The sequence below is a fragment of the Corylus avellana genome, chromosome ca1 (genome assembly GCF_901000735.1).
Source record: "Corylus avellana chromosome ca1, CavTom2PMs-1.0".
In the NCBI taxonomy this organism is placed as follows: Eukaryota; Viridiplantae; Streptophyta; class Magnoliopsida; order Fagales; family Betulaceae; genus Corylus; species Corylus avellana.
In genome coordinates, this window is record NC_081541.1 from 14,117,424 (window position 1) to 14,130,251 (window position 12,828).

Genomic DNA, 12,828 nt, shown 5'->3' on the forward strand with positions numbered 1-12,828 from the left:
ATTGATAAAAAAAAATCTTCTTACTCCCCTCTCTCATTCTTTATCTTTCGACTTAATAAAGGGGAAAAAATAAGAAATGAGTCATTCTCCAAAATAAAAAATGGGATGTAAGGTGTTTTTGAAAAATGATCTTCAAAATAGAAAAAGTGGGGTTGTTAGCATTAACACTGAGCTTTTTTAAATTTTTTTAAATTTAATTTTACAAAGTGTTTAAGTTTACGAGAGTTATCACATTTATCCGATTTGGGTGAGGGAGCGTGGGCGGCGCATGTGGTGTCTTTGTAGGCAGGGGTGGTGGTATTATGGCGGGAGGGAGAACTTGGCCAGTAGAGGCGAAGGAGTTTGAACTGGTGGTGAAGGCAGGGGCTTCGGGGGTAAGGATTTTCGAGAGGAGCAAAGGGAAACAAATGTCCATCTTCATCAAGAATGACGAGTTAGAGTGGTTGATTCGAAACGTGAAGGTGTTGGTGGTAGTGGGAACTTTAGAGGTATTCTGGGATCAGTGCAGAGTAGGTTATCCACGGTTCATTGCGCAACGACGATCAAACAGGCATGGGTACTTTCTGACGTTGGAGGAATTTGAAGGGAGGCAAAGAAGTGGTTTGGTCCTCATTCCAGAAGGGCGTTTTGGGCAAGGTTGGAAATGTTTTATTTTGAAGTTGCATATAGCAAGATTGTCCCTTCGAGGTACCAAGGAAGAAAAGAAGGATTATGAAGGGAAGGAAAGGAGGAGTTACGCAGAGGTCCTAGGTCTGTTAGGAAACATGGTGGACGAGTGCTTTGGTTCCTTCCCAAAGCCGGTGGCGCAAGTGTCCATTTGGTTGAAGGACTCTTCATCAGCAAAGGAAAAGCTTGTTTTAGGTTCGGAGAAATCAGGTATGCTACAGAGGACGATGACCTAGAGTCCGGCGAGGTCTCAGAAGCCGACGAGGTACCCAAGTGAAGATAGAAGACAGCCGGAGGGGAAGAACAGTAAGGAGAAAGAAGAGCAAGCAGTCAGGGCACTGGCGAGTGGTATTCAAGCGCAGGAAAGGCCGCCTATGATGAAGGGAGGTACTGTGCAAGCACTGACGAGACGGGGGGTGGTTGAGTGTCAGAATCAGTCCCATACCGGTGTAAGCCTTGAGCTCCGTAACTGTAGGGAGATGTTGGAATGGCTGAAAAAGGAAGTTGACGTAGGATTGCATCGTCTGGAGATGGCTCTCTTAAGGGAAGAGGAAAGTGGGCTAAGGCAGATGGCAGAGGAAAGTGGAGATCTGGTCCTTTCAATCAGGCATAGGGAGAAGTTGGAGGGGAATGGCCCAAGGCCCGCGAGTGGCCCTCATTTGGTTCCATCGGGTAGTTTAGAACGTGTATAAGTGGGGAAGGGGTGGGCCGATAATGTAGGCTCACGGCCCATGAGACTTTTCAAGTCTAAAAAGAAAGTCTCGGTGATTAAGTCTAAACAAGGTGCGGGCTCGGGCGCGGGTCAGAATGGCCAAGGGGAGGCAGGTTCAAAGGGGAAAAAGAAGCATGTTGTCTACACGGTGTCCACGAACGGGTTGTCGATGGTCCGGAAGGGGGGTCGGACCGGAGACCCAGGGGCGTCGTCATCAGTAGGAGGTACGTCCTTGGTGGCGAGGTCGCCGGTAGCCGTGATTGGTCTGGTCGATGCCTTTGTTAACCGGGTGGAGCTTCCCGGAGACCATTCTAACATGGAGGTCATGTTAGGTACTACCGAAGATTCTCAGAGTACTCCAGCGAAGACTCTGTTGGCCTTAGGTCCGGCAGGTTCGTCCCAATCGCTAAAGGAAAAGGTATCGCCGATGGATCCCATCGTAGAGATAGTGGGGACAGTGTCGGTTTTGGGTTTTGGAGGGGTGGGGACGCGAGTTTTGGCTGGTGTACCTCTACTCCTGCTGGCAATAGTGTCGCAGGTCGTCTTGGGGACGAGATCGCCGGTAGCCACGAGTGGTCCTGTCGACGCTTTTGATAACCACGTGTAGTGTGCCGGAGCCCATTCTGACTGGGAGAAGTCATCAGAGCACGTCGGTGATCCCAAGAGTACGCCGGTGAAGGGTATGTTGGCCTAAGGATCGGTAGGTCCGTCCCAGTCTTTGAAGGAGAAGTCTTCGCCAATTATTCATATCGCAGATTCAATGGGGGCAGTGTTGGGATTGGGTTCTGGTGGTGTGGGGATGCGTGTTTTGCCCGGTGAGCCCCTTCTTCTGCTGGAGAATGTGTCGCAGGTTAGTGGGGAGGAAGTTCTGGTATCTTCACCGATTGAGGTTAATGATTTGGTGCCTTCGTCACATGGTGATGGGTATCAGTTAGGTGTGGAGGCTTGTGAGCGGCTGGGCATTTTGCAGGACACTAGAGACATAGTTAGTCAATCTGTTGGGAAGATGGGCAGGGAGGTTAAGGCTCGAGATGCAGTCCCGGGTCCTTGTGAGATCAGTATGCCTTCTCCTTTGAATTCATATGGGCCTAATGCTGGGGGTGTGAAGGGTTACTCGGATTAGGTCATCCAATGTGCTAATGAGATTTATTTGATTGTGGGGATCTCGTATACGGGTCACAATTTACAATTGCTAGCGCTTTTGACTTTCTTGGAAGAGGAACAAAGGTATAATGAGATGATCTTGAATACGAGCAGTGGCACTAAGGGTTAGAAGGAGATTAGGAATTTGGAGTGTTCAATGAACTATGACACTAAGGGGGCGAGCTCAAGCCACGGCAATAGAAATGGGAGGGGGCAGGTGGTAACATTATGAAATTAAATATTCTTTCTTGGAATGTGAGAGGACTGAACAAGAAGGATTAACGTTTGAGGGTGAGTAATCTGCTCAGGGATTGGAAGCCTGATATTGTCTGTCTCCAAGAAACCAAGAGTCAGGAGATGTCTTGCAATATAGTCCATAGTTTATGGGGGAGGAGTCATGTGGATTGGTGTTGTATGGATTCTAGTGGGGCTTTGGGTGGTATTTTAATTATGTGGGATAATAGGGTGGTGGAGAAGGTCGATGTTTGCATGGGGTCTTACACTCTGGCGGTGTCTTTCAGAAACAGTGGGAACCATTCTGTTTGGGCTTTTGCTGGGGTTTATGATCCGAATCTCAGTAGGGACAGGAGGTTTCTATGGGAGGAGTTGGCGGGTGTTATTAGCTGGTGGGACTTGCCGTGGTGTATTGGGGGTGATTTTAATGTCACTCGTTTCCCCAGCAAAAGACCAGGTGAAGCTCATTTGGATTCGTCCATGATGGATTTCTCAGATTTCATTTCGGATCAAGGGCTGATGGATCTTCCCCTGACTGGGGGTTTGTTTACATGGTCAATTTCTAATGACCCCTCATGTGGTCAAGGATTGATTGGTTTCTTATATCCCTGGAGTTGGAGGCCCAGTTTTCAGGGGTTAGACAGAAGAAGCTCTCCCGCCTGTGCTCGGATCATTTCCCAATCATCCTTGGGATGGGGGAGGTGTCAAGAAGGAAGAGGCTGTTTAAGTTCGAGAATATATGGCTTAAAGCGGAAGGTTTTGTGGCCCAAGTGAAACAGTGGTGGGATTCCTATGTGCTTCATGGTTCACTGAGTTTTGTTTTTGCTTGCAAGCTCAAGGCCCTGAAGCTGAATTTGAAGACTTGGAATGATGAGGTATTTGGTAACATTGATAGGAATAAGAGGATGTTACTTGAAGAGCTTCGGTTGTTAGACGTGAATGAAGAAAGTAGGGCTTTGGGGGAAGGGGAGGTTAGGAGGAAGACGGAAGTGGTTCGAGAGCTAGAGAATTGCACGCTTATGGAAGAGGTGAGTTGGAGGCAGAAATCCAAGGTGATGTGGTTGAAGGAAGGAGATAAATGTACTAAATTTTTTCACTCCATAGCCAATTCTAATAGAAGACACAATTCTATGGATTCTCTCATGATTGGGGATAACATATCTCCAAATCCGACCGAGATTAGTGAGTATGTGGTTGAGTTTTATCAAAAACTCTTCTCGGAGCAATGTCACTGGAGGCCTATGGTAGATGGTATTTCCTTTGATTCCATTTTGGAGGTGGAGGCTAGTTGGTTGGAGAGAGACTTCGAAGAGGAAAAGGTTAGAAAGGTAGTGTTTAAAATGAATGGTAAAAAGGCGTCGGGCCCTGATGGGTTTTCTATGGCATTCTTCCAAGTTTGTTGGGAGGTGGTGAGGGAGGATGTCATGAAGATGTTCAGTGCTTTCCATGCTGAGGGGAGGTTTGAGAAGAGCCTCAATGCCTCTTTCATTTCGCTAATTCCGAAGGTTCTCGGCGCTACCAATCTCTAAGATTTTCGGCCTATTAGCCTTGTGAAAGGAATCTACAAGATTATAGCAAAGGTGTTAGCAAATAGATTAAAGGTAGTTCTGGATAAGATTATTTCTCAATCCCAAAGTGTCTTTATCAAAGGTCAGTAGATTCTTGATCCTGTCTTGATTTCTAATGAATGCCTAGACAGTCGGCTGCGATTTGGGGAGCCAGGGGTTATTGTAAAATGGATCTAGAAAAAGCTGATGATCATGTGAATTGGGGTTTCTTGTTATACATGCTTAAGAGATGTGGTTTTGGTGGGATTTGGTACTCTTGGATTGAACATTACATTTCGTCAGTGTGGTTCTCGATCCTGATCAATGGTTCGCCTAATGGCTTCTTTAGCAGTTCCAGGGGCTTGAGACAAGGGGACCCCTTGTCCCCTCTGTTATTCGTTTTTGTTATGGAAGCTCTAAGCAGGATGATTTCGGCGACAGTGAATGGGGGGCTCATAGAGGGGATTCCAGGTCGGTAATATTACTCTCTGCCATCTTTTGTTTGTGGATGATACTTTGATTTTTTGCAATGATATGCCCACCTAGCTTCGGTATTTGCGGAGTGTGTTTTTGCTGTTTGAAGCTGCGTCCGGTTTGAAAGTTAACTTGGCCAAGTCGGAGATTATTCCAATGGGGAATGTGGTGCAAGTGGACAGGTTAGCTGGTATTCTTGGGTGTGGGGTTGCTTCATTGCCTGTAAAGTACCTTGGTTTTCCGCTGGGGGCCTCTTACAAGGCTAAACATATTTGGGATGGAGTTATCAAGAAGATAGAACGTCGGTTGGCCGGGTGGAAAAGATCTTATTTGTCGAAGGGGGGAGAGTCACGCTTATTAAAATTACTCTCGTCAACTTGCCTACGTACTATTTGTCTATTTTCCCTATTCCGGGTAGTGTTGCCAAGAGAATTGAGAAGTTGCAGCGGGATTTTTTATGGGGGGGGGTTCTAGGCGATGAGTTCAAGTACCACCTGGTGGAATGGTTGAGGGTTTGCACTCCGATTAAGGAAGGAGGATTGGGTATCAGAAACCTTAGGGTCTTCAATCGTGCCCTTTTAGGGAAGTGGTTGTGGCACTATGGAATAGAGAGAGATACTTGGTGGAGGGCTGTGGTGGATGCGAAGTTTGGAAGTCTTTGGGGAGGGTGGTGTTCTTTGGAGCCGGGTGGTCCTATGGGGGTGGGGTTATGGAAGAACATTAGGAAAGGGTGGGACACTTTCCAAAGGTTTACTTGATTTAAGGTAGGGGAGGGGTCTAAGGTGCGCTTCTGGCACGATTTGTGGTGTGGTGATACGGCTCTCAAGAATGCTTTTCTAGGTTTATTCAGCATTGCCTACGCTAAGGACGCTTTAGTGGCGGAGCATTTGGAGGTGCTGGGTGGTTCTAACTAGTGGAATGTGAGATTTTCTAGATAAGCTCATGATTGGGAGGTGGATGTGTTGGCCTCTTTTTTTCAAATGTTACATTCTGCTCAAGTGAGGCGAGGGTGTGAAGATAGGTTGTGGTGGAATTATTCCAAAAGAGGCCGTTTCAAGTTTAAGTTCCTTTACGCTTCCTTGGCGAGTCTTGATGGGGGAGGATTTCCGTGGAAGAGTGTGTGGCGTACCCAAGCTCCTCCGAGGGTGAGTTTTTTTGTGTGGTCAGCGGCTTTGGGCAAAATTTTGACCCTGGACAACCTCAAAAAACGACGGGTGATTGTGACGAACATATGTTGTATGTGAAAGAAGACTGAGGAGACGGTGGACCATCTTCTCATTCATTGCGAGGTAGCTTATGCTTTGTGGAGTACCTTTCTTGGTCAGTTTGGGTTGTCTTGGGGTGATGCCGAAACGGGTCTCGGATTTGCTCGCTTGTTGGTGGTCTTCGGGGAGGAGAGGGAGTGCCGCGGTATGGAAAATGGTGCCTACGTGCTTTTTATGGCGTCTTTGGAGGGAAATGAATAATAGGTACTTTGAGGATTTGGAGGGGACTTGGGAAGACATACTAGCCTCTTGCTTTCATACTTTGTATCTTTGGACCATTGCACATGTCTTTTCAGTATCGATTAGCTATGATGACTTTCTTCTTCGTTTTTCTCCTTCTAGCTAGGTGATCCTATTGTATATTCTCAGTGTACCTTGGGGCGCCTTTACGCTTTTTAATCAAAATTTTTATTACTTATCAAAAAAAAAAAATTAAAATTAAAAATTTACTTTTGATGCTTTAGTTAGCAACTTTTCAAAACTCCTATACATCAAACTCTCTAAGTATTTCTTTACTTTAACTAAATATTATTTTTTATTGGTAAAACTAACTTTAATGCCCAACTAGTATGGCATATCATAATGCTGTACTTGAATGCATTCTATTCATTAAGTGATGGACAATCAATTAAGAGAAATGATATAATTCATTTTATTTTTAACCATCTTTATAGTGAATGGATAAATTCACTGCTAAATTTATATGGGGTCTACATAAGTCCACAAGTCTAATGGTTGATATATTGAATTTGTAGAATGAAATGAGAAAAATATTTACATAAATCATTTCTCATCAATTAATGTTGTAGCTATACATTCCAGCATAATTAGATTTGCAAAAGGAAGATGTTTTGGAAAGTGTAATGGACATTGAATTCAATTCAATTCAATTCATGCATTAATGCTACATCCCAGAATTGATGGACATTCAATTCATGAGTAGTTGCAATTACAGAATTAATGTTGCGTAATGAACGTAATTAGTTGACCTGAACCAACTAAAGGTAATGCTGCCAATGAAGGAAGAAATAATATTAAAAAAGTATAACTTTTACTTTTTTGGCTCTTAACATTTGAAGAAGGATGTCGAAATATATTTAACATTGGCTAAAGAGCCTGAAAAATAATATTTTTAGGGAAAATTACAGTTTACCCCCCCAAAGTTGTCAGCGATTTGCAATTCGACCTCCAAAGTTTCAATTTTTTTTCAATTCAGCCATTCCGTCAGTCAGAGCCGCTTTGATTGACGGAACAGTGATCACGTGCGACGCACGTGATCACTTCTGACCTTTTTCTACCGAAAATGCCCCCATCACTTCTAACATTTTTCTACCCAAAATGCCCCCCATCCCACAGACTCTCACTCCTGTGTTTGCCAAGAACGACGACGAGCATGTCGGAGATCACCTTTGATCTTAATGCTGGCCGGCCGATTCCGAAGAGAGAGGTTGAGATTTAATCATCGTTTGGATGTAGAGAAACTGAGAGAAAAGAGAATTTCGAGTGCTTTGGTTGTGAAAGTTTTTTTTTTTTTTTTTTTTTTTTTTTTTTTTTGGCTTTGAATTCGTTGGAAAATGAAAATTTTATTTTGGTTGAGCCAGTTGATCGGTAGGGAAAATAAGGAACAGATCGATAGTATATAAAATTTGTAAATTGATTGAGTTTTTTTTTATAAAAAAAAATTACTGAGTTTTTTAAACTTCAGAATCATGAATATCAGATGAGAATAAAAAAGAATATATATATATATATACTAAAGTAGATCGGTATTGCCCATATAATGAAAGCAGATCTTGGTCCATGGAGTCCCAAGAAGGTAAGAACTCCAACCTCTCCAACCTGTCCGATGCTTCTTCGGCCAAATAGGATATACAAGTGGGACCTGCACAATTAGCAAGCTGTGCGAAAAACTGCTTATTTTTTCCGGTTTCGCAACAACTTGGGCGAAATGGGGTTCTACCGAGAAACCATGGATGTTTTAGTTTTCGCCATTGGTTACTAGTTGAGCCACTGGAATGGAATGAGATAAGAATCTCTGGAGATCTATATATATAAAGAAAATAAAAAAGAAAAACTGCTCGTCAGTCCTGAGATTGGAGAAGATTCAGATGGCTGGAGGAAGGTCCCACCGTCCCAGCATGCAGTTTCAGATCGGAATCGGATGAAATCTAGCTCGAAAGGTTTCAGATTGATATTGAACAAAAAATAAATGATCAAACGGAGAGAGAGAGAGAGGGAGAGAGAGAGAACAAGGGATGGGGGGCATTTTGGTCCCCAAAATGCCAACAGTGATCACGTGCGTCGCACGTGATCACTGTTCCGTCAGTCAAAGCCGCTTTGACTGACGGAATGGCTAAATTGAAAAAAATTGAAACTTTAGGGGGGTGGATTGCAAAAATTGAAACTTTGAAGGTCGAATTGCAAATCGCTGACAACTTTGGGGGGGTAAACTGTAATTTTCCCATATTTTTATTCAAATTTTAGAAAAAAAAACCATATATAAAAAGAGTTGAATGTAAATGATCTTGCATTGTAAGGTCATAAAAACTCTAATCATCAAACTCCAACTATGTCATGTTTGGTGACCATTGGTGATAACATTAATTAGAGTTCATGAAAGAGACTTGCGAGACAATATCCAATTTTCAAATGAGAGTACGACATCGTTTTGAATTTATCCTCTGCCCCATTTTTTAGATTTCTAATATTTGGATGGACACCCTTTCAATTTCCAGTTTTATAGAATTTGGAGACAATCACTAAAACGACGCCGTTGCCCGCGTGGCTCTCCCTTATTTTTAAAACATACGGAATATTCAATCCATCAAACAAAGAGAAAGACTGAAAAAGAAGGTTTGGGCGAGAGAGAGAGATCGAGAAAGGGAAATGGAAGAACTGAGCGAGGAGGAAAGGAGAGCTCTTCGAGGCAGCAAATTCGCCCCCCTCCCTTCCCTGCCACCCCTACCTCCTCGTTCACAACCCAGGCAGGTTCACTCTTCAAAACTACCCTTTCACCCCTCTTCCTCTTCTTTTAGGGTTTCAATTTTTATGCGTTGATTGTATTTTTGGTTATAGATTGGCACACCCAGGAGGACCATTGAGGACGAACAAGGCAGCGGCACTGGCGAAATTTCTAGAAAGAAAGCTAAAGGAGCCCACCGGATTGGCCTCCATCAACTCCGATCTTCTCCAACTCGCCGTCCAAAATGCCAAACAAACCGTCCTTTCCGGTAACTTTTTTTTTTTTTTTTTACTACATATATATAGATTATGTAGCTTTATTGTTTTCCCAGGTGATGAAATCTTTCGGCAATTCAACGATTATTTTTTCATGGAAATTACACTTTGCCTCTCAAACCACACAATTTGCAGTGTCTCATAAAATTTATACCCCCATAAAATTATAAAAATACTGCTATAGCTTAAAGGTTTGGTTAAGATACGGAGATAGAACCTAAACACACATGCCCTCCAATTATATCTTCCAAATCGTCCACACTAACATTCCATCCCTCTCCTCCAAAGGGTTATTTTAGTAAATAACCAAATATATCACCTGGGCGAAGGGTCAAGTTAGTTTCTTTCCTTAGAACATTCACATCATTTTTCCCCCCCCCCTTAAATTTAGGGAACAAAATCATGGACAGAGAAGCTAACGTGCTCATACCCAATGTTTATGGAAGCAACTGGTTGTGACTTTTTGTGATTTTTTTGAAAACTTTCCTATATTTAGGAAAAATAAGAGGTTATCAAAAAAAAAAAAAAAAGGGAAAAAGATGAGAGAAAAGAGAGGAGAGAAATATTTTGTGTTAAAATAATGGACAGAGAAGCTAACGTGCTCATACCCAATGTTTATGGAAGCAACTGGTTGTGACTTTTTGTGATTTTTTGGAAATTTTTCCTATATTTAGGAAAAATAAGAGGTTATAGGAGAGTTAGTGTGAATAAACATCTTTCTCTCTTGGGCTAGTCTAGATATCATACACGCCTCCAAAATAATGAGCCTCGAATACTAGAACAACTATACCTAACCAAATTATGTGAATACCCAAAATTGTAGGCCTTTTATTTCTATCTTTCCATACATAAACAGAAGAATGAAAAATATTCTTTGAGAGTCAGGCTGCATGGGTCTGCCGTGACCCACGGCTGTGGGATTTTTTTTTTTTTTTTTTAATGATATTTTTTTGGTCTCTTTTCATTTTTTCCTTTCGTTTTTTTATTATTATTTTTATTTCATTTTTCTGAATTTTTTTCTTGTGTTTTTTTCTAATTTTTTTTATTGACTTTTTTTTTTTTTTTTTAATAATGGAGGATATTTCTGTTATTTTGAGTCATACAAAATGTCTATTACAATACTCATTCCATTAGGATTTAACAGAAAATTGTAACGAACCGGAACAATGCAAGCACTTTGATAGTTAAACAAGGTACATTGCAAAAATTGAACATTTGGAAAACATTATAAATTATGTGGTAATTTGAGGGGTTAAGTGTAGTTTTGTTTTTTGCTAGTTTGCATATGTATGTGTATTTGTGGTAAGAGCCTTGGTCTTTGTGGTAGTCCATGAAATTTAAGGTTCGAATCCCTTTGGGTGCAAACAATTCCTTAGGGATAGCCCGCCGGCGAAACTGGAATATTACCCGATCTGTAGCTGGCTTTTAAGCAGACCTATTTAGCAGAGTGTGGAGGGGGCGCTTTACACGGGTTCAAAGTTTACCTAATAGGGGTGAGTATACGAAGTGGACATGCCTTGGAGGGGGTCCTCGCTATAAAAATAAAAATAAAAATGTATGTGTATTTGATTTACCTCTCAAGTCTTCAAATAAATGTATTATGAGTTCCTAATTTTATATTTTTATATCAGGTGGTACTTCGAATTCAAGGAGCACCATTCAACATGTAGACTCCTTCAGCGACTCTGAGGTGCTTTATCCTTTCAGTTATTGTTAGATTTTTTTAGGGTAAAAGAATTCTTAAAATCATAATTAATTAGTTTTAATAAATGGCTCAGACTTTGCTGTCTTAACATATAATTTAGTAACTGAGATAACTAAATCTAAAAAATCCAATTAAAAATAATGGTTAGGGTGATGCCCGAGTGTCTATTGAGATAATTTTATTTCTTACTTGATAGATGGGTAAAAGTTGTTGGCAGGATTCTTCTGAAGAAGGAAATATGAAAACCTCTGAGTTGAAGAAGTTGAAGAAGAAGAAGAAGAAGAAGAATAAGAAGAAGAAAGAGATGAAGAAAAATAAAAAACGAAAGGTTATTTTGGTGTTGAAGGTTTCTTGGTTGTTTGCATTTTTGTTTTCCCTGTTGCTAAGTAAAGAATTTTGTTGTGCTGCAGATGGCGGAGGAACCTGGATTTGCTATGATCAAAAAGCCCAAACGAAAGTCCAAACTTTGATTGGAATAAACTAATGAGAAATGGGTTTTACCTGAAAAATCAATTAGAGGTTACCAGGGAAGTGGAAGCCATGGTGTGTTTGATTGTGTGAACCAGTCACTTATCCACCGATTTTTTTAGGACTTTTTAAGTGCAACTGACCTCAAGACAAGCCAATATGCATTTATTTTTTGTTACATATTGCTTGTAGTGCAAGAGTCACTGCTTGGTAGACCTGGAATTATTTTGTACTAGGAAACTATTTTTGTTCTCTTCTAGGGCAGTGAATGAACTAGACTGTATGCCAACACGCTCCGGAACGACTCATATAAGCTCGACCTGAACTTGGTTCATTTAATATATGAGTGGTTTGTGAACACAAAATATGATTGATTTTTAAATGAGAATATTCGTATAAACTTGGCTTGACTTGAACATAGTTCGTATAAACTCGGCTCGACTTGTTAGCTCATTTATATGTATTTTTGTGTCTATATATATAATACTAATTGGGGAGGCATGTGTCATGGCATGTGCTTGATTCATTGTGTTTCATAGTAATAGATGCCGTTTGTTATGTGATATCTAACATTAAAAAATTTATATATAAAAGGTGTTTATAACAAAGTTAATATTTAAATCCTTGTACAAGCCCATACTTAACTTCTTCCATAGGTGAACTGATGGCATAACTTTAGAAAAGAACTAATGATACTATTTTGAACATGTTATCATCAATAAGAACGTGGACGCGAGATTGCTATAATCGTTGTTCTCCTAGATTGCTGTAATCGTTGAAATACAGCTTGTAATTAGCTATACAATTCCTATATAATATGAGCAATCCTCACATTTAGAAGTATTCAGTTAAATTGACATGGTATCAGAGCTAAAATCATCTAAATTAGGGTTGTGATTCGAGTTTTTGGGGTTGGGTCAGGACTGAGCTATTGGTCTCTTTGGCTGTTGGTAACTTCAGGAGAAGTTGTCAATACTTCTGTTGAGGGTTCTAAACTGCTATTCGGCAATTTTTGTTAAGGGTAGAGAATTTATTCTGACCAGAATTTCTTCTTAGTGGCTGTTGGCAGACTTTATGGAGGTTGTTAGTAGGTCTTGTGGCTGCTATTTCTTGCCAGAGCAATCTTAGAGTGGCTATCGGTAATTTTTGGAGGAGTTGGGGCTCTCGGCGTGGAGGCTTTAGGGGCTGTCGGCGATTTCTGGAGGACTTGGGTTGCTGTTTGGTGCGGTAAGCTTAGACTTAGGCTTGCTGGGTGGGTTACTGATTGCGTGGACTTGCTATTTGGTGTTTGTTTGGTGCGATGAGTGTGGACATTAGGCTTGCTGGGCTTGGGTTGCATGGACTTGCTATTCAGGTTGGGCTGCGTGGACTTGGACT

The 12,828-nt window shown here is 41.5% G+C and overlaps 1 protein-coding gene across 2 annotated transcripts; it reads left to right on the forward strand.

Annotated features, from left to right (window-relative positions):
* Nucleotides 1-8,856: 8,856 nt before the first annotated feature.
* On the forward strand, nt 8,857-11,867 carry LOC132192060 (uncharacterized). 2 transcript variants are annotated; one of them, XM_059607256.1, is made up of 5 exons: nt 8,857-9,025; nt 9,117-9,271; nt 10,910-10,968; nt 11,180-11,311; nt 11,394-11,867. In XM_059607256.1, the coding sequence occupies exons 1-5, from the start codon at nt 8,928-8,930 to the stop codon at nt 11,451-11,453; spliced, it is 504 nt and encodes a 167-aa protein (XP_059463239.1). In that variant the 5' UTR covers nt 8,857-8,927; the 3' UTR covers nt 11,454-11,867. The 2 variants fall into 2 exon arrangements, with proteins under 2 accessions (XP_059463239.1, XP_059463247.1); XM_059607264.1 differs by having other exon boundaries at nt 8,858-9,025; nt 11,201-11,311.
* The last annotated feature ends 961 nt before the right edge of the window (nt 11,868-12,828 follow it).